The 22,426-nt window shown below is 39.8% G+C and overlaps 1 protein-coding gene across 1 annotated transcript in view; it reads left to right on the forward strand.

Annotated features, from left to right (window-relative positions):
• Positions 1 to 22,426, forward strand: part of RTTN (rotatin) — a 1,186,344-nt gene that overhangs the window by 244,214 nt on the left and 919,704 nt on the right. The window contains exons 11-12 of the mRNA XM_053714873.1: positions 4,151 to 4,266; positions 4,694 to 4,861. Coding sequence (XP_053570848.1) covers positions 4,151 to 4,266; positions 4,694 to 4,861 — 284 coding nt within the window. The remainder of the gene's footprint in view (positions 1 to 4,150; positions 4,267 to 4,693; positions 4,862 to 22,426) is intronic.

Raw genomic sequence — 22,426 nt, forward strand, 5'->3', positions numbered from 1 at the left:
CAGGCGTCAAACTTCCAAATTGCCAAGTCTCATTCGGACGTAGTACTGGCATTTCTGTGGTCGCATGGGTGGAAAGTGAAAGAGGAAAAGAGTTCTCTATCCCCACTCACAAGAGTTTCCTTTCTAGGGACTCTGATAGATTCTGTAGAAATGAAAATTCACCTGACCGAGTCCAGGTTATCAAAGCTTCTAAATTCATGCCGGGTTCTTCATTCCATTCCGCGCCCTTCGGTGGTTAAGTGTATGGAAGTAATCGGCTTAATGGTAGCGGCAATGGACATAGTGCCGTTTGCACGCTTACATCTCAGACCGCTGCAACTATGCATGCTCAGTCAGTGGAACGGGGATTACACAGATTTGTCCCCTCAACTGAATCTGGACCAAGAGACCAGGGATTCTCTTCTCTGATGGCTATCTTGGGTCCATCTGTCCAAAGGTATGACCTTTCGTAGGCCAGATTGGACAATTGTTACGACAGATGCCAGCCTTCTAGGTTGGGGTGCAGTCTGGAACTCCCTGAAGGCTCAGGGATCGTGGACTCAGGAGGAGTCTCTCCTTCCATTAAATATTCTGGAACTAAGAGCGATATTCAAGGCTCTTCAGGCTTGGCCTCAGTTAGCAACTCTGAGGTACATCAGATTTCAGTCGGACAACATCACGACTGTAGCTTACATCAACCATCAAGGGGGAACGAGAAGTTCCCTAGAGATGTTAGAAGTTTAAAAAAATAATTCGCTGGGCAGAGATTCACTCTTGCCACCTATCAGCTATCCATATCCCAGGTGTAGAGCACTGGGAGGCGGATTTTCTAAGTCGTCAGACTTTTCATCCGGGAGAGTGGGAACTCCATCCGGAGGTATTTGCACAACTGATTCATCGTTAGGGCAAACCAGAACTGGATCTCATGGCGTCTCGCCAGAACGCCAAGCTTCCGTGTTACGGATCCAGGTCCAGGGATCCCAAGGCGACACTGATAGATGCTCTAGCAGCGCCCTGGTCTTTCAACCTGGCTTATGTGTTTCCACCGTTTCCTCTGCTCCCTCGACTGATTGCCAAGATCAAGCAGGAGAGAGCATCGGTGATTCTGATAGCACCTGCGTGGCCACGCAGGACCTGGTATGCAGATCTCGTGGACATGTCATCCTTTCCACCATGGTCTCTGCCTCTGAAACAGGACCTTCTACTTCAGGGTTTTTCAACCATCCAAATCTAATTTCTCTGAGGCTGACTGCCTGGAGATTGAACGCTTGATTTTATCAAAGCGTGGCTTCTCCAAGTCAGTTATTGATACCTTAAGACAGGCACGAAAGCCTGTCACCAGGAAAATTTACCATAAGGTATGGCGTAGATATCTTTATTGGTGTGAATCCAAGGGTTACTCATGGAGTAAGGTCAGGATTGCTAGGATATTATCTTTTCTCCAAGAAGGTTTGGAAAAAGGATTGTCAGCTAGTTAAGCGTCTGGCAGATGTTCCAGACGTTCAGGCATTTTGTCAGGCTTTAGTTAGAATCAAGCCTGTGTTGCTCCACCATGGAGCTTAAACTTGGTTCTTAAGGTTCTTCAAGGAGTTCCGTTTGAACCTCTTCATTCCATAGATATCAAGCTTTTATCTTGGAAAGTTCTTTTTTTGGTAGCTATTTCCTCGGCTTGTAGAGTCTCTGAGCTATCTGCCTTACAATGTGATTCTCCTTATCTGATTTTTCATACGGATAAGGTAGTCCTGCGTACCAAACCTGGGTTCTTACCTAAGGTGGTATCTAACAAGAATATCAATCAAGGGATTGTTGTTCCATCCTTGTGTTACACAATCTGGACGTGGTCCGTGCTTTAAAGTTTTACTTACAAGCTACTAAAGATTTTCGTCAAACATCTGCTTTGTTTGTTGTCTACTCTGGACAGAGGAGAGGTCAAAAGGCTTCGGCAACCTCTTTTTCTTTTTGACTAAGAAGCTTAATCCGCTTAGCCTATGAGACTGCTGGACAGCATCCTCCTGAAAGGATTACAGCTCATTCCACTAGAACTGTGGCTTCCACTTGGGCCTTTAAAAATGAGGCTTCTTTTGATCAGATTTGCAAGGCGACGACTTGGTCTTCGCTTCATATTTTTTCAAAATGTTACAAATTTGATACTTTTGCTTCTTCGGAGGCTATATTTGGGAGACAGGTTTTACGGGCAGTGGTTCCTTCCATTTAAGTTCCTGCCTTGTCCCTCCCTTCATCCGTGTACTTTAGCTTTGGTATTGGTATCCCACAAGTAATGGATGATCCGTGGACTGGATACACCTTACAAGAGAAAACACAATTTATGCTTACCTGATAAATTTTTTTCTCTTGTGGTGTATCCAGTCCACGGCCCGCCCTGTCATTTTAAGGCAGGTAATTTTTAAATTTAAACTACAGTAACCACTGCACCCTATGGTTCCTCCTTTCTCGGCTTGTTTTCGGTCGAATGACTGGCTATGACAGTTAGGGGAGGAGCTATATTATAGCTCTGCTGTGGGTGTCCTCTTGCAACTTCCTGTTGGGAATGAGAATATCCCACAAGTAATTGATGATCCGTGGACTGGATACACCACAAGAGAAATAAATTTATCAGGTAAGCATAAATTGTGTTTTTTGGTGCGAATCCAAGGGCTACTCATGGAGTAAGGTTAGGATTCCCAGGATTTTGTCCTTTCTCCAAGATGGATTGGAGAAAGGATTATCAGCTAGTTCCTTAAAGGGACAGATATCTGCTTTGTCTATTCTTTTTCACAAACGTCTGGCAGAGGTACCAGACGTTCAAACGTTTAGTCAGGCTTTAGTCAGAATCAAGCCTGTTTATAGACCTGTGGCTCCGCCATGGAGTCTGAATTTAGTTCTTTCAGTTTTGCAAGGGATTCCGTTTGAACCATTCCATTCCATAGATATTAAGCTTTTATCTTGGAAAGTTTTGGTTTTGGTAGCTATCTCTTCTGCTCGAAGAGTTTCAGAGTTATCTTCTTTACAGTGTGATTCACCTTACCTGGTGTTCCATGCAGACAAGGTAGTTTTATGTACCAAACCCGGTTTTCTTCCTAAGGTTGTGTCTAATAATAATATTAACCAGGAAATTGTTGTTCCTTCTCTGTGTCTTAATCCTTCATCGAAGAAGGAACGTCTGTTACACAATCTTGATGTGGTTCGTGCTTTAAAGTTCTATTTACAAGCAACTAAGGATTTCAGACAAACAAATTGTTTGTTTGTTATCTATTCCGGTAAGAGGAGAGGTCAGAAGGTGACCGCTACCTCTCTTTCCTTTTGGCTGAAAAGCATCATCCGTTTGGCCTATGAGACTGCTGGCCAGCAGCCTCTTGAAACAATTACTGCTCATTCTACCAAAGCAGTGGCTTCCACATGGGCTTTTAAAAATGAGGCTTCTGTTGAACAGATTTGTAAGTCAGCGACTTGGTCTTCGCTGCATACTTTTTCAAAATTTTACAAATTCGATACTTTTGCTTCTTCGGAGGTTATTTTTGGGAGAAAGGTTTTACAAGCAGTGGTGCCTTCCGTTTAAGGTACCTGTCTTGTTCCCTCCCTTCATCTGTGTCCTAAAGCTTTGGTATTGGTATCCCACAAGTAAAGGATGAATCCGTGGACTGGATACACCTTACAAGAGAAAACAGAATTTATGCTTACCTGATAAATTACTTTCTCTTGTGGTGTATCCAGTCCATGGCCCGCCCTGTCATTTTAAGACAGGTGGTTTTTATTTTTAAACTACAGTCACCACTGCACCCTATGGTTTCTCCTTTTTCTTCCTAACCTTCGGTCAAATGACTGGGGGGTGGAGATAGAGGGGGAGCTATATGGACAGCTCTGCTGTGTGCTCTCTTTGCCACTTCCTGTTAGGAAGGAGAATATCCCACAAGTAAAGGATGAATCCGTGGACTGGATACACCACAAGAGAAAGTAATTTATCAGGTAAGCATGAATTCTGTTTTTTCACTTATATATTGGTACAATTGCAGGGTTTTCATACTGCAGCACATGTATAATGTAGATTTTGAAAATAAAGGATATCCTACAAAACCATAATTGATGAATTATTCTCATGCAATCCATTAGTTTTAATATTTAAACAAATAACACTGTTCTGTATCTTTTTTCTTTTTTTGCGTTGAACACATAGGCAGACGAAAGCTGATAATATTTGTTCTTGAGTTATTCTGTGAAGACTTGCTGTTGCTCAGTGATGCGGTTTCAGAAAATGTATGGGAAGATGAAAGTCTTATGGGACAGGAATTGGTGAGATAATAAAGGAGCCCATGCACCCACTTAATGTTTTGATCATTTTATAATTGCTTTTGTAAGTATATGAAGTGACCTGCAGTAAAATGGCAAGCTGCCTATTACATATCACACTTTCATTGATGCAATATAGATAAAATGCACTTATTTGTTCTGTATGGCATAAAGCACATATCCAGCAATTCACTTTGCCATGGAAACCAATGGATAGCAAACAAAACAGACAATGTCAATAACACCATCATCTCTGAGATTTTTGTAAAGGTTATACATGAATAAATAATCTGCAAAATTATTTTAACTTATTTATAAGTAATTTTGAAGTGAATTATTTTTTCTTGACAGCTGCTATACAGCTTTTCATTTTATCTAATGTAAGCCAATTCCAGTTATTTAATGTGAAATTTTTATATTTGTTTTGTAGAGATCTAAACTCCTTTTTGTCTTGGGCACACTTGGGGAGGCGATATTGTTTCATAAAAATAACAGCACTGAGAAGTCTGGATCATCTCTGGTGAACCACAGAATGGCATTTATCAGCATATCTCTTTTTACAATAAGACTTCTGCAAACACTCCTCCCTGTGGAAAAGGTAGGAGATAAAAAAACAAAAATCTTCAGAATCAGAGAACTTTTAGATATGTTAGTCAGTGTTGTATTGTTAAAATTTTCAAATATTGATGGTAGCTGGGAAAGCATTGTAACCAATTGCTGATATCAACTTGCATACTGGTTTGCAAAGAAAGATGGTTGTATTAAATCAGTGTTTGATACATTTCTTCAACCTCTGGCCAGCTCAAAAATTTTAGAAGCAGGTTTTAAGTAGGCATTTACACAAATATGTACTTTACACAATATGTCACAATATATTGTGGGCCTACCAACAATTGATCATTATTCATCGTTGTCATTTTTTTTAATTTATTGATATATTTTTTAAGATCCACCCTATTCTGTAGAACTGAATGTGACATATATGTATGTGATATACAAATAATTGGCTTTGTATGTGCTAATACAAACCAGTTATTAGACTTACTAATAGATATAGCACAATCTACAATCTAAATATCATTTAAGTATTTGTTATTTCCATAATTCAATCTGTTGCACTTTACATTAATTTATTTTTTGTAAAACTGCAAATTAAATTTCCAAAACAACAAATATGTTAAGTAGTATCTGTATCCCGTGTAGTTTATAAATCCTGTTTACATATATCAACGTTCATCTGCAGCCTCATTTGCACTAAAAGGAACATTAAACACTTTGAGATGGTAATATAAAATGATAAATTGTATATATAAAACAGCTCTGCAATATACTTTCATTATTTATTTTGTCCTCTTTGCCTGTAATTCCATTCTGAGATTGTGAGCTTTTCAGTTCCTGTTAGAAATGGAAGTGCAGAACACTGTTAAATCCAGCACAACCATTGGCTGCACACCCTAGTGACCTATTTATAACTGTCTCTAATTGGCCACAGCAGAGAAGGTAACACAAGTTACAACATGGCAGCTCCCAGTGTTTTATAGACACTAAAACTTTACACTTATTTTGTCACTTTTTAAACAACTAATGAAACTTTAAAAAATACATCTACATGTTAGTCATGGACTAATCTTTTCTTTGAATGTATCATTCTATCTAGCATGTATTTAGTGTTTAATGTCCCTTTAAGGTAGATAACCACGGTTGATGTTTGTTGAGAGGTTGCTTCTGAAGTGCATTTACTGTCAGGTTATTCTTGTTGACAAAATATAGTTTGTCTTTTGTTATTGTTAACACATAAACTTAGCTACAGCTCTTCTAAACTATCTTATATACACAGAGAGGAAGCTAGAAAGGTGGTAGTCTAACTTTATATCACTTTAGGTTGACTAGCAAACTTAACAATCAAATCAAAATCTATTAGTGGTTTAGCAAAGAGTTATGCTAAATATCAGTTTATAAGAATGCTAGAACGGCTTGATTGGATTTGAACTGCATTATTTAGCCATGTGTTTGCTTATATTTAAATGACACTAATTTGCAAATCTAAAAATTATTTAGAAATGGACTTAAAAATGCATTGCTCCATATTCTATTAGTGCTGTGCATGAACATTTTTCTCACTAGTATTAACCTTATTCTGGTGGTCCATAGGGACTGGTGTTGGACTCCGATAGAAAATACATTTTAAACTGTTCTAGTTTACTTCTATTCAAATTTGCTTCATTCTCTTGATATCCTTTGTTAAAGGAGCAGCAGTGCACTATTGGGAGCTAGCTGAATACACCGGGTGAGCCAATGTGACAATAGGCATATGTGTGCAACCACTAATCAATAGCTAGCTCCCTGTAGTGCCTTTTAACAAAGTATACCAAGAGAACCAAATAAAAACGGAAAATATAAGGAAATTGAAAAGCTGTTCAAATTGCATGATGAATCCGAATTGCATAATAAATCTGAATAACAAAATAAATATAAAAATACATATTTGGGATTTGTGTCCTTTTTGGTTTCACCAGCATTTTCCTTTAATCTCTGTCAATATTCGGCTGTGAGGGGAGTCCCTTGCTTTTTGACTGCCTACGTTGCAGCCTAATGGTTGCAAGGCTCAAATGTGGCCTCGGAAAAAACTCCCACCTTGCATCTTAAATGAGCAGTAAAGTAATTTAATTTCACAATTCAAATATGATATGCAATTTTAAACAGCTTTCTAATTTGCTTCTGTTATTGAATTCACTTTGTTGTCCAGGTAACCGTTGTTGAAAACATAATTAAAGAGACATTAAACACTTTGAGATGGTAATATAAAATGATAAATCATATATTTAAAAAAAAAAACTCTGCAATATGCTGTCATTATTTATTTTGTCCCCTTTTCCTGTAATTCCTTTTTGAAATTCTGAGCTTTTCAGTACCTGTTAGAAATGGAAGTGCAGTGCACTGTTATATTCCCCACTGCCATTGGTTGCAAACTCTAGTGATAAATTTATAACTGTCTTTGATTGGCCACAACAGAGGAGGTAACCTAAATTACAACATGGCAGCTCCCATTGCTTTATAAGAATACAAAGGTAAGTCCAAAGCACCAGCCTTAGTCGTCCATAAAATCCAAAAAACTTTTATTCCAAAATAGTAAAAACATGTATGGTAATGAGCCATAGAAATCACTCAGATTCCAAGCATAGCAGGTGAAGCCGTGCTCCTAAGCAGTCATGTTTCGTGCTCAATGCACTTGTTCACTGCATATAGGAGCCCCGGCCTCTTCCGGCTTTTATTCACCTTTTTCTTAAAGTGACAAAACATTTCTTGAAATATATCCTATGCTATCTATTTATTTCATAGAAAACAGTTAATATATATTATGTACATGATTTAAATTATTTTAAGAATTATATACATCATTAATCATCACGCTGTACTTTGTAAATTATTTAATGGATAATATATATACTATTGCTGATCACGGTGTACTTTGTACATGATCAATTCCTTGTACACTTAACAGAGTCGAGTCAGAATTGTGAAACTCTCTAAAATGTTTTGCTATTGGGGTAGTTGATTTGGGGTCTTTAATAGACCTTACATGTTCCAACACTGTCTTTTAGTGGTCTTTTAGTTTTCCCTACATATTGTTTTAAACAGTCACTACATGTAAGTAAATATATCACATGTGTTGTTGCACAATTAATATAGAAATTAATTCTATGTGTACTGTTCATGCTGGTAGAGTTAAAGTTAATTCCCTCTATTACATAATCACAGGTTTTACATATGTTCCTTCTACATTTAAAGAAACCCTTTTGTTGGTTTAGCCAACTTGATTTAGTATCTCTTGGGAGATCGGAGGGGGAAACATAATTACCTATTGTCTTTCCTTTCCTCGAGATAAACTCGCATCCATCCTGTACTATTTTTTTCATTATGGGGTCAGCATGTAAAATTGGGATGCATTACTTAATTATCTTGCATATTACCCCTATATTGTTCACTATAGGTTGTTATAAACCTCAGTCTTTTGTTTTTGTTTCTAGTCATTTTAGGTTTGTAAGTCAACAATTGTTCTCTTGGAATCTGATCTACTTCCATTCTTTGTGTAAAATCTCATCCTTGTAACCTCTTTCTTTTAGACATTGTGTCATGATATTCACCTGTTCTAGGTAACTCTCCTGATTGGTACAATTTATTTTGGCCCTTTAGAGATACCTTGTAATGTGTGACAAGGGTGACATAAACTGTATTCCAGTATTGTGTTCCCTGCTGTGGGTTTTCTGAATAGGTTAGTCTCAACAATTCCTTTATCTATGTTGCTAGAGATAACAATATCCAAAAAATTAATTTGATTCGGATTATTCTCCCCTAAAAAACTGATACCACAATTGTTCCTATTTAAATATTTTCAAAAGTCCCCAGTGGTTTCTTCATCACAATCCAAGACAAAAATCAAATTGTCTATATATTGTGCATATAAAATTATATTATCTCGATAGGGGTTTCTATCCCCATAGAAGTGGGACTGCTCCCACTATCCCATAAAGAAATTGGCATAACAGGGGGCAGATTTCGCCCCATAGCAGTTCCAAGTCTCTGGCGATAGAAACCCCCATCGAACATGAAAAAGTTGTGAGTGAGCAGATAATCAATGGACCCTAATATAAATTGTTTTGTTGCATTTTCAAAATTTCTACATCTATCCAAAAAAAATGATATGGCTTGTAGCCCTTTCTCATGTAAGATTGATGTATATAACGATGTTACATCAACCACTAGGAACCTGAAAGTTGGTTTCCATTTAATGTTGTTTAACTTTGACATAAGAGATGTGGTATCTTGGATGAAACTAGGTAACGTTTTTACAAGAGGCTGTAGAAAGTTATCTATTAAATCTGATAGTGGTTCATTTACGGAGTCTATCCCTGCAATTATAGGGTGATCCAGGGATTGGTCATGTTCTTATGGACTTTGGGAAAGTAGTGATGATTTGATGATATCACTCACATATTCTTAAATTGGTTTGTAGTATTCTCCCTTAGTTTTATATACACTTCTCTGTCATTTAGCTGTCGTCGTGTTTCCTTTATATACGCTATCCTGTCCAAGATGACCACATTTCCTCCCTTATCTGAGGGTCTCATCACAAGCCTTCTGTCTTGATTCAATTTAGTTAACGCCTCTCGTTCCTTTCTTGTTAATTTACTTTTCTTATTATTATTGAGATTAACATTAAGTTTTCTCAATCTGTCCTCTACAACCTTTTGAAAAAATTAAATTGCATTGGATCTAGAGTGCACAGGATAGAAATTACTTTTTCTCTTGTAAGATGTATCGAGTCCACAGATTCATCCATACTTATGGGATATTCTCCTTCCCAACAGGAAGTGGCAGAGAGAGCACCCACAGCAGAGCTGTCCATATAGCTCCTCCCTTAGCTCCACCCCCCAGTCATTCTCTCTGCCTGCTTAACTGCTAGGAAGGGCAAAGGGAGTGTGGTGACAAAAATGTTAGTTTCTCCAACATAGGTGTGTCCGGTCCACGGCGTCATCCTTACTTGTGGGATATTCTCTTCCCCAACAGGAAATGGCAAAGAGCCCAGCAAAGCTGGTCACATGATCCCTCCTAGGCTCCGCCTTCCCCAGTCATTCTCTTTGCCGGTGTACAGGCAACATCTCCACGGAGATGGCTTAGAGTTTTTTGGTGTTTAAATGTAGTTTTTATTCTTCAATCAAGAGTTTGTTATTTTAAAATAGTGCTGGTATGTACTATTTACTCTGAAACAGAAAAGAGATGAAGATTTCTGTTTGTAAGAGGAAAATGATTTTAGCAACCGTTACTAAAATCGATGGCTGTTTCCACACAGGACTGTTGAGAGGAATTAACTTCAGTTGGGGGAAACAGTGAGCAGACTTTTGCTGCTTGAGGTATGACACATTTCTAACAAGACTTGGTAATGCTGGAAGCTGTCATTTTCCCTATGGGATCCGGTAAGCCATTTTTATTAAATAAGAATAAAGGGCTTCACAAGGGCTTTAAAGACTGGTAGACATTTTTCTGGGCTAAAACGATTGATTTATAAGCATTTTTTAATATTTCATAGTTTTGAGGAGTTATTTTATTCTTGGGAATTATGTAAAATAACCGGCAGGCACTGTATTGGACACCTTTTTCACTGGGGGCCTTCTCTAATCATAGGCAGAGCCTCATTTTCGCGCCTCTATTGCACAGTTGTTTTTGGGAAGCAAGACATGCAGATGCATGTGTGAGGAGCTCTGATACATAGAAAAAGCTTACTGAAGGCGTCATTTGGTATCGTATTCCCCTTTGGGCTTGGTTGGGTCTCAGCAAAGCAGATACCAGGGACTGTATAGGGGTTAAATATAAAAACGGCTCCGGTTCCGTTATTTTAAGAGTTAAAGCTTTCAAATTTGGTGTGCAATACTTTTAAGGCTTTAAGACGCTGTGGTGAAATTTTGGTGAATTTTGAACAATTCCTTCATACTTTTTCACATTTTCAGTAATAAAGTGTGTTCAGTTTAAAATTTAAAGTGACAGTAACGGTTTTATTTTAAAACGTTTTTTGTACTTTGTTATCAAGTTTATGCCTGTTTAACATGTCTGAACTATCAGATAGACTATGTTCTGTATGTGGGGAAGCCAAGGTTCCTTCTCATTTAAATAGATGTGATTTATGTGACACAAAATTTAGAGAAAATGATGCCCAAGATGATTCCTCAAGTGAGGGGAGTAAGCATGGTACTGCATCATCCCCTCCTTCGTCTACGCCAGTCTTGCCCACACAGGAGGCCCCTAGTACATCTAGTGCGCCAATACTCCTTACTATGCAACAATTAACGGCTGTAATGGATAATTCTATCAAAAACATTTTAGCCAAAATTCCCACTTATCAGCGAAAGCGCGACTGCTCTGTTTTAGAAAATACTGAAAAGCATGAGGACGCTGATGATATTGGTTCTGAAGTGCCCCTACACCAGTCTGAGGGGGCCAGGGAGGTTTTGTCTGAGGGAGAAATTTCAGATTCAGGGAAAATTTCTCAACAAGCTGAACCTGATGTGATTACATTCAAATTTAAATTGGAACATCTCCGCGCTCTGCTTAAGGAGGTGTTATCTACTCTGGATGATTGTGAGAATTTGGTCATTCCAGAGAAATTATGTAAGATGGACAAGTTCCTAGAGGTCCCGGGGCCCCCCGAAGCTTTTCCTATACCCAAGCGGGTGGCGGACATTGTAAACAAAGAATGGGAAAGGCCCGGCATACCTTTTGTCCCTCCCCCTATATTTAAGAAATTGTTTCCTATGGTCGACCCCAGAAAGGACTTATGGCAGACAGTCCCCAAGGTCGAGGGGGCGGTTTCTACTCTAAACAAACGCACTACTATCCCTATAGAAGATAGTTGTGCTTTCAAAGATCCTATGGATAAAAAATTAGAGGGTTTGCTTAAAAAGATGTTTGTTCAGCAAGGTTACCTTCTACAACCAATTTCATGCATGGTTCCTGTCACTACAGCAGCGTGTTTCTGGTTCGATGAACTAGAAAAGTCGCTCAATAAAGATTCTTCTTATGAGGAGATTATGGACAGAATTCATGCTCTCAAATTGGCTAACTCTTTTACTTTAGACGCCACTTTGCAATTGGCTAGATTAGCGGCGAAAAATTCAGGGTTTGCTATTGTGGCGCGCAGAGCGCTTTGGCTAAAATCTTGGTCAGCGGATGCGTCTTCCAAGAACAAATTGCTTAACATACCTTTCAAGGGGAAAACGCTGTTTGGCCCTGACTTGAAAGAGATTATTTCTGATATCACTGGGGGTAAGGGCCACGCCCTTCCTCAGGATAGGTCTTTCAAGGCTAAAAATAAACCAAATTTTCGTCCCTTTCGCAGAAACGGACCAGCCCCAAGTGCTACATCCTCTAAGCAAGAGGGTAATACTTCTCAAACCAAGCCAGCCTGGAGGCCAATGCAAGGCTGGAACAAAGGTAAGCAGGCCAAGAAACCTGCCACTGCTACCAAGACAGCATGAGATGTTGGCCCCCGATCCGGGACCGGATCTGGTGGGGGGCAGACTTTCTCTCTTCGCCCAGGCTTGGGGAAGAGATGTTCTGGATCCTTGGGCGCTAGAAATAGTCTCCCAAGGTTATCTTCTGGAATTCAAGGAGCTTCCCCCAAGGGGGAGGTTCCACAGGTCTCAATTGTCTTCAGACCACATAAAAAGACAGGCATTCTTACATTGTGTAGAAGACCTGTTAAAAATGGGAGTGATTCATCCTGTTCCATTAGGAGAACAAGGGATGGGATTCTACTCCAATCTGTTCATAGTTCCCAAAAAAGAGGGAACATTCAGACCAATCTTAGATCTCAAGATCCTAAACAAGTTTCTCAAGGTTCCATCGTTCAAAATGGAAACCATTCGGACAATTCTTCCTTCCATCCAGGAAGGTCAATTCATGACCACGGTGGATTTAAAGGATGCGTATCTACATATTCCTATCCACAAGGAACATCATCGGTTCCTAAGGTTCGCCTTTCTGGACAAGCATTACCAGTTTGTGGCACTTCCATTCGGATTAGCCACTGCTCCAAGAATTTTCACAAAGGTACTAGGGTCCCTTCTAGCGGTGCTACGACCAAGGGGCATTGCAGTAGTACCTTACTTGGACGACATACTGATTCAAGCGTCGTCCCTACCACAAGCAAAGGCTCATACGGACATTGTCCTGGCCTTTCTCAGATCTCACGGGTGGAAAGTGAACGTAGAAAAAAGTTCTCTATCTCCGTCAACAAGAGTTCCCTTCTTGGGAACAATAATAGACTCCTTAGAAATGAGGATTTTTCTGACAGAGGCCAGAAAATCAAAACTTCTAAGCTCTTGTCAAGTACTTCATTCTGTTCCTCTTCCTTCCATAGCGCAGTGCATGGAAGTAATAGGTTTGATGGTCGCGGCAATGGACATAGTTCCTTTTGCGCGAATTCATCTGAGACCATTACAACTGTGCATGCTCAGTCAGTGGAATGGGGATTATACAGACTTGTCTCCGACGATACAAGTAGATCAGAGGACCAGAGATTCACTCCGTTGGTGGCTGACCCTGGACAACCTGTCACAGGGGATGAGCTTCCGCAGACCAGAGTGGGTCATTGTCACGACAGACGCCAGTCTGGTGGGCTGGGGCGCGGTCTGGGACCTCCTGAAAGCTCAGGGTCTTTGGTCTCGGGAAGAATCTCTTCTCCCGATAAATATTCTGGAACTGAGAGCGATATTCAATGCTCTCAAGGCTTGGCCTCAGCTAGCAAAGGCCAAATTCATACGGTTTCAATCAGACAACATGACGACTGTTGCGTATATCAACCATCAGGGGGGAACAAGGAGTTCCCTGGCGATGGAAGAAGTGACCAAAATCATTCAATGGGCGGAGACTCACTCCTGCCACTTGTCTGCAATCCACATCCCAGGAGTGGAAAATTGGGAAGCGGATTTTCTGAGTCGTCAGACATTTCATCCGGGGGAGTGGGAACTCCATCCGGAAATCTTTGCCCAAATTACTCAATTGTGTGGCATTCCAGACATGGATCTAATGGCCTCTCGTCAGAACTTCAAGGTTCCTTGCTACGGGTCCAGATCCAGGGATCCCAAGGCGACTCTAGTAGATGCACTAGTAGCACCGTGGACCTTCAACCTAGCTTATGTATTCCCACCGTTTCCTCTCATCCCCAGGCTGGTAGCCAGGATCAATCAGGAGAGGGCATCGGTGATCTTGATAGCTCCTGCGTGGCCACGCAGGACTTGGTATGCAGACCTGGTGAATATGTCATCGGCTCCACCATGGAAGCTACCTTTGAGACAGGACCTTCTTGTTCAAGGTCCGTTCGAACATCCGAATCTGGCCTCACTCCAACTGACTGCTTGGAGATTGAACGCTTGATTTTATCAAAGCGAGGGTTCTCAGATTCTGTCATTGATACTCTTGTTCAGGCCAGAAAGCCTGTAACTAGAAAAATCTACCATAAAATATGGAAAAAATATATCTGTTGGTGTGAATCTAAAGGATTCCCATGGAACAAGATAAAAATTCCTAAGATTCTATCCTTTCTTCAAGAAGGTTTGGAGAAAGGATTATCTGCAAGTTCTTTGAAGGGACAGATTTCCGCTTTATCTGTTTTACTTCACAAAAAGCTGGCGGCTGTGCCAGATGTTCAAGCTTTTGTTCAGGCTCTGGTTAGAATCAAGCCTGTTTACAAACCTTTGACTCCTCCTTGGAGTCTCAATTTAGTTCTTTCAGTTCTTCAGGGGGTTCCGTTTGAACCCTTACATTCCGTAGATATTAAGTTGTTATCTTGGAAAGTTTTGTTTTTGGTTGCAATTTCTTCTGCTAGAAGAGTTTCAGAGTTATCTGCTCTGCAGTGTTCTCCTCCTTATCTGGTGTTCCATGCAGATAAGGTGGTTTTGCGTACTAAACCTGGTTTTCTTCCGAAAGTTGTTTCTAACAAAAACGTTAACCAGGAGATAGTTGTGCCTTCTTTGTGTCCGAATCCAGTTTCAAAGAAGGAACGTTTGTTGCACAATTTGGATGTAGTTCGTGCTCTAAAATTCTATTTAGATGCTACAAAGGATTTCAGACAAACATCTTCCTTGTTTGTTGTTTATTCTGGTAAAAGGAGAGGTCAAAAAGCAACTTCTACCTCTCTCTCTTTTTGGCTTAAAAGCATCATCAGATTGGCTTATGAAACTGCCGGACGGCAGCCTCCTGAAAGAATCACAGCTCATTCCACTAGGGCCGTGGCTTCCACATGGGCCTTCAAGAACGAGGCTTCTGTTGATCAGATATGTAAGGCAGCGACTTGGTCTTCACTGCACACTTTTACTAAATTTTACAAATTTGATACTTTTGCTTCTTCTGAGGCTATTTTTGGGAGAAAGGTTTTGCAAGCCGTGGTGCCTTCCATCTAGGTGACCTGATTTGCTCCCTCCCATCATCCGTGTCCTAAAGCTTTGGTATTGGTTCCCACAAGTAAGGATGACGCCGTGGACCGGACACACCTATGTTGGAGAAAACAGAATTTATGTTTACCTGATAAATTACTTTCTCCAACGGTGTGTCCGGTCCACGGCCCGCCCTGGTTTTTTAATCAGGTCTGATAATTTATTTTCTTTAACTACAGTCACCACGGTATCATATGATTTCTCCTATGCAAATATTCCTCCTTTACGTCGGTCGAATGACTGGGGAAGGCGGAGCCTAGGAGGGATCATGTGACCAGCTTTGCTGGGCTCTTTGCCATTTCCTGTTGGGGAAGAGAATATCCCACAAGTAAGGATGACGCCGTGGACCGGACACACCGTTGGAGAAAGTAATTTATCAGGTAAACATAAATTCTGTTTTTTATTTTCTCAAGCAAAAGTTTATTTTAAATCGTACCGGTGTGTACTATTTACTCTCTGGCAGAAAAGGGATGAAGATTTCTGCAAAGAGGATGATGATCTTAGCATTTTGTAACTAAGATCTACTGCTGTTCTCACAAGGGCTGAAGAGTACAGGAAAACTTCAGTTGGGGGAACAGTTTGCAGGCTAAACTGCATTAAGGTATGTTCCGTCTATTTTTTTCTAGACAGACTGTGTTATTTCTAGAAAAGGCTGGCAATATCCCCATGAGGGAAAGGTAAGCTGTATTCAGTAAAAGAGGAATCCAAGCTTGCATAAAGGGCTCATAGTTACTGGTGACACTAATAGGAAAAAACGTTTTGTTTTAATTACAAATATAATGTTTTTTGAGGGACTTTAAGGGGTCTTTGTGGCTTGTTTAAGGGTTATTAACCCACATGGCTAGTTTAAGAAAAAAAAAAGAGGGAACTTTCAGACCGATCTTGGATCTCAAAATTCTAAACAAATTCCTCAGAGTACCATCTTTCAAGATGGAGACTATTCGGACTATTCTTCCTCTGATCCAGGAGGGTCAATATATGACTACCGTGGATTTAAAGGATGCGTATCTACACATCCCTATTCACAGAGATCATCATCAATTCCTCAGATTCGCCTTTCTGGACAGGCATTACCAGTTTGTGGCCCTTCCTTTCGGGTTGGCCACGGCTCCCAGAATTTTCACAAAGGTGCTAGGGTCCCTTTTGGCGGTTCTAAGACCGTGGGGTATAGCAGTGGCGCCTTATCTAGACGACATCTTAATTCAGGCGTCTACTCTCCAGCTAGCCAAGTCTCACACGGACATCGTGTTGACTTTTCTGAGATCTCACGGATGGAAGGTGAACATAAAAAAGAGTTCTCTCGTCCCTCTCACAAGAGTTTCCTTCCTAGGGACTCTGATAGACTCGGTAGAAATGAAAATATTTCTGACGGAGGTCAGAAAACCAAAACTTTTAATCACTTGCCGAGCTCCTCATTCCATTCCTCGGCCATCAGTGGCTCAGTGTATGGAGGTAATCGGACTCATGGTAGCGGCAATGGACATAGTTCCTTATGCCCGCCTACACCTCAGACCACTGCAACTATGCATGCTCAAACAGTGGAATGGGGATTATGCAGATTTATCTCCTCAACTGCATCTGGACCAAGAGACCAGAGATTCTCTTCTCTGGTGGTTGTCTCAGGACCACCTGTCTCAGGGAATGTGTTTCCGCAGGACAGATTGGCTCATAGTAATGACAGATGCCAGCCTGCTAGGCTGGGGTGCAGTCTGGAAATCCCTGAAAGCACAGGGCTTATGGTCTCGGGAGGAATCTCTCCTCCCGATAAACATTCTAGAACTGAGAGCGATATTCAATGCGCTTCAGGCATGGCCTCAGCTAGCTGCGGCCAAATTCCTCAGATTTCAGTCGGACAACATCACTACTGTAGCCTATATCAATCATCAAGGAGGAACACGGGTGTTCTCTAGCGATAATGGAGGTAACCAAAATAATCCGATGGGCGGAGGATCACTCTTGCCATCTCTCAGCAATCCATATCCCAGGGGTAGAGAACTGGGAGGCGGATTTTTCATCCGGGGGAGTGGGAGCTCCATCTGGAGGTATTTGCCCAACTGACTCAGCTATGGGGCACACCAGAATTGGATCTGATGGCGTCCCGAGTGAACGCCAAACTTCCTTGTTACGGGTCCAGGTCCCGGGATCCCCAGGCGGTACTGATAGATGCTCTAGCAGTGCCCTGGTCCTTCAATCTAGCTTATGTATTTCCACCGTTTCCTCTCCTCCCACGTCTGGTTGCCAGAATCAAGCAGGAGAGAGCTTTGGTGATTCTGATAGTACCTGCGTGGCCACGCAGGACTTGGTATGCAGACCTGGTGGACATGTCATCTGTTCCACCGTTGACTCTGCCAATGAGGCAGGACCTTCTAATCCAAGGTCCATTCAAGCATCCAAATCTAACTTCTCTGCGTCTGACTGCTTGGAGATTGAACGCCTGATTCTATCAAAGCGTGGTTTCTCTGAGTCGGTCATTGATACCCTGATTCAGGCTAGAAAGCCTGTCACCAGGAAAATCTATCATAAGATTTGGCGCAGATATCTTTGTTGGTTTGAATCCAAGGGTTACTCATGGAATAAGATTAGGATTCCTAGAATTTTGTCCTTTCTCCAAGAAGGAATGGAGAAGGGATTATCAGTTAGTTCCTTAAAAGGACAAATATCTGCTTTGTCTATTCTTTTACACAAACGTCTGGCAGATGTCCCAGACGTTCAAGTGTTTTTAGTCAGGCCTTGGTCAGGATCCAGCCTGTATTTAAACCTGTTGCTCCACCATGGAGCCTAAATTTGGTTCTTAATGTTCTTCAAGGGGTTCCGTTTGAACCTATGCATTCCATAGATATTAAGCTTCTATCTTGGAATGTTTTGTTTTTAATAGCTATCTCTTCGGCTCGAAGAGTTTCTGAGTTATCTGCTTTACAGTGTGACTCACCTTACCTAGTTTTCCATGCAGATAAGGTGTTTTGCGTACCAAACCTGGGTTTCTTCCTAAGGTTGTTTCTAATAGGAATATCAATCAGGAGATTGTTGTTCCTTCTGTGTCCTAATCCTTCATCAAAGAAGGAACGTCTGTTGCACAATCTTGATGTGGTTCGTGCTTTAAAGTTCTACTTACAAGCAACTAAAGATTTCCGTCAAACATCTTCATTGTTGTTTATTCTGGTAAACGGAGAGGTCAAAAGGCTACGGCTACCTCTTTTCTTTTGGCTGAAAAGCTTCATCCGTTTGGCTTATGAGACTGCTGGCCAGCAGCATCCTGAAAGAATTACTGCTCATTCTACTAGAGCAGTGGCTTCCACATGGCTTTTAAAAATGAGGCTTCTGTTGAACAGATTTGTAAGGCGGCGACTTGGTCTTCGCTTCATACTTTTTCCAAATTTTCCAAATTTGATACTTTTGCTTCTTCGGAGGCCATTTTTGGGAGAAAGGTTCTACAAGCAGTGGCGCCTTCCGTTTAAGGTACCTGTCTTGTCCCTCCCTTCATCCGTGTCCTAAAGCTTTGGTATTGGTATCCCATAAGTATGGATGAATCTGTGGACTCGATACATCTTACAAGAGAAAACAGAATTTATGCTTACCTGATAAATTTCTTTCTCTTGTGATGTATCGAGTCCACGGCCCGCCCTGTCTATTTAAGACAGGTAGTATATTTTTATTTAAAAAACTTCAGTCACCACTGCACCCTATGGTTTCTCCTTTTTCTTCCTAGCCTTCGGTCGAATGACTGGGGGGTAGAGCTAAGGGAGGAGCTATATGGACAGCTCTGCTGTGGGTGCACTCTCTGCCACTTCCTGTTGGGAAGGAGAATATCCCATAAGTATGGATGAATCCGTGGACTTGATACATCACAAGAGAAAGAAATTTATCAGGTAAGCATAAATTCTGTTTTTTCTTACATTCAACAAAATCTATATCAGATTCAGTAACCCCTCATCTGTCCTATTGCTTTCACTGAGCAGATCCTGTAGGTTGATAATGGAACAAATCTCTGAAAATGGGAGGGATTCTACACCGCTAGGTTTATCTTCTTTAGGGTTTTCTAAGTCTTGTTCCATGTCAGCATCCACAAAATTTTTACGCAATACTAGCTTGCCCACACACTTATTCACATCTAATATGGTAGTAAATAAATTAAAATGCCGAGATGGGACAAAACCCAGATCTTTCGAAAGAACGTTCATTTCTATATCTGTTAATGCCACACTAGATAAATGTAATACATTCTTATTTTCAGTTATGCATATTTCTTCTGATATCCCTGTGATCTCGTTACTTAGGCCTTTTGTTGGGTGAATTTCTTCCCCTTCTGCAATTGACCTCCTCTGTCTTTGGCCTGATGTTGATGATAATCCTCTCCCCCTTTTGCCTCTGTGTTTTTTTTCTTGTACTGGGCAGAGTCTCTATTTGTCTATTTTTTGACAGGTTACTTTTGGGGGCCACTGCAGGTGTCTGTAATACTGCTGGTACGGATTGTTCTGTTCCTCCTTCATAGTCTGAATTTCATACTCCTTATCGGAAAAGGTTACATATTTAGTTTGTTTTGATTTGTTTTTCTGCTATCTTCTAATTTTGTTTCCTCCCCGATTAAAGTTTTCTTGTGTGTCCCATCTATAGACAGTTTTATGATCATAATCATACTTGTCACGTGTGATTTTCCTGGACTTGAATTCCCAAAGTTCCTGTCTGAAAGTAATCATATTCTGTTCAAATTGCTTTTCATACTTTCTAAGTTCTGGATCTTTTTGCATAGTTCTTAATTTCTCTTGTACCTACCTTTATTTCTTGCAAGAGGTCATGCTTTTGTTTTTGTTTGTTCTATTAATAAATCTATCATTGCAAATGAACAGGTATCAAGGATTGTGTTCCATTTGATAATGATTGGTGCTGGATGCCACCCCCACTCTCCTATGTGCCGTTTTATGTGGATATAAACATTTGTGCTGATGCATGATTTGAAATTGCAGTTTCATTAAGCAGCTTTATTTGAAGCAGATAAGACAACAACAAATGACAGAGAAGTGTGTATTAAACTTAGGGAGAATCCTAAAAAAACAATTTTAAGAATATATTGAGCGATATCATCAAATTTGATAGATATAACAATATTATGACTCAATCAATGGAAGAAAGCTTAATTCCAGATTACCCTGTAATACTGATATATCACTACTTTCCCAATGTCCATAAGGACATGACTAATCCCCCCGGGTCGCATTATAATTGCAAGGATAGACTCCTTAAACTAACCACTATCAGATTTAATAGATAACTTTCTACAGCCTCTTTTAAAAACATTACCTAGTTTAATCCAGGATACCACATCTCTTCTGTCAAAGTTAAACAACATTTAATGGAAACCAACTTTCAGGTTCCTAGTGGTTGATGTAACATCGTTATATACATCATTCTTACATGAGAAAGTGCTACAAGCCATAGAAATTTTTTTGGATAGATGTAGCAATTTTGAAAATGCAACAAAACAATTTATATTAAGGTCCATTGATTATCTGCTCACTCACAACTTTTTCATGTTCGATGGGGGTTTCTATCTCCAGAGACGTGGGACTGTTATGTGGCGAAATTTGCCCCCCGTTACGCTAATCTCTTAATAGGATGGTGGGAGCAGTCCCACGTCTATGGGGATGGAAACCCCTATTGAGATAATATAATTTTATATGCCCAATATATAGACAATTTGATTTTTGTCTTGGATTGTGATGAGGAAACTACTTGGGACTTTTGTAAATATTTGAATAGGAACAATTGTGATATCAGTTTTTAGGGGAGAATAATCTGAATCAAATTCATTTTTTGGATATTGTTATCTCTAGCAACATAGATAAATGAATTTTTGAGACTAACCTATTCAGAAAACCCACAGCAGAGAACACAATACTGGAATACAGTTCATGTCACCCTCGTCGCACATTACAAGGTATCCCTAAAGGTCAATTTTTAAGGGCCAAAATAAATTGTACCAAACAGGAGAGTTACCTAGAACAGGTGAATATCATGACACAACATCTAAAAGAAAGAGGTTACAAGGATAAGATTTTACCAAAGCTAGAATGGAAGTAGATCAGATTCCAAGAGAACAATTGTTGACTTACAAACCTAAAATGACTAGAAACAGAAACCAAAGACCGAGGTTTATAACAAACTATAGTGAACAATATAGGGGTATATGCAAGATAATTAAGGAATGCATCCCAATTTTACATGCTGACCCCATATTGAAAAAAATAGTACAGGATGGATGCGAGTTTATCTTGAGGAAAGGAAAGACAATAGGTAATTATGTTTCCCCCCTCCGATCTCCCAAGAGATACTAAATCAAGTTGGCTAAAACAACAAACGGGTTTCTTTAAATGTAGAAGAAACATATGTAAAACCTGTGATTATGTAATAGTGGTAATTAACTTTAACTCTACCAGCACAAACTGTACACAGACACTAAATCGACTACCCCAATAGCAAAACATTTTAGAGAGTTTCACAATTCTGACTCGACTCTGTTAAGTGTACAAGGAATTGATCATGTCCCCTGTTGGAGAACAGGGGGTAATAGAGAGAATTAATTAAATCTAAGAGAGGTTTTTTTTAAAAAACAATATTTACGTTGAATACATCTATCCCTCATGATCTTAATTTCAGAAAAGATATAGATCTTTATATATGAAGTGGCTTTTAGTTGAGACTTCATTAGATTATATGAATCCAAGATGTATAGCAAGATCTTATTTGACTTAAGATAAACCAATTTAAATTTCATAAAAGATAAGGACCTACATCTATGTATCAACCTTAAGTTGATGCTTCACTAGACTGGAATGAATTAAAGATATATATAGATGTCTAATCTTGCTAAATCGACTTAAACTGATCAAATTTAACATACAAAGTGTATTGTAATCAAAACTAATATACAAAGTACAGTGATCAGCAATTTTATATATATTATCCTTTAATTTACAAAGTACAGCGTGATGATTATATATATATATATATATATATATATATATATATATATATTTCTCTTAAAATAATTTAAATCATGTGTGCAATGTATTTATAACATATAGGAATATATAAACTGTTTTCATTAATTAAATAGATAGCATAGGATATATTTCAAGTAATGTTTTGTCACTTTAAGAAAAAGGTGAATAAAAGCGGAA

The sequence above is a fragment of the Bombina bombina genome, chromosome 5, assembly GCF_027579735.1.
Source record: "Bombina bombina isolate aBomBom1 chromosome 5, aBomBom1.pri, whole genome shotgun sequence".
NCBI lineage: Eukaryota > Metazoa > Chordata > Amphibia > Anura > Bombinatoridae > Bombina > Bombina bombina.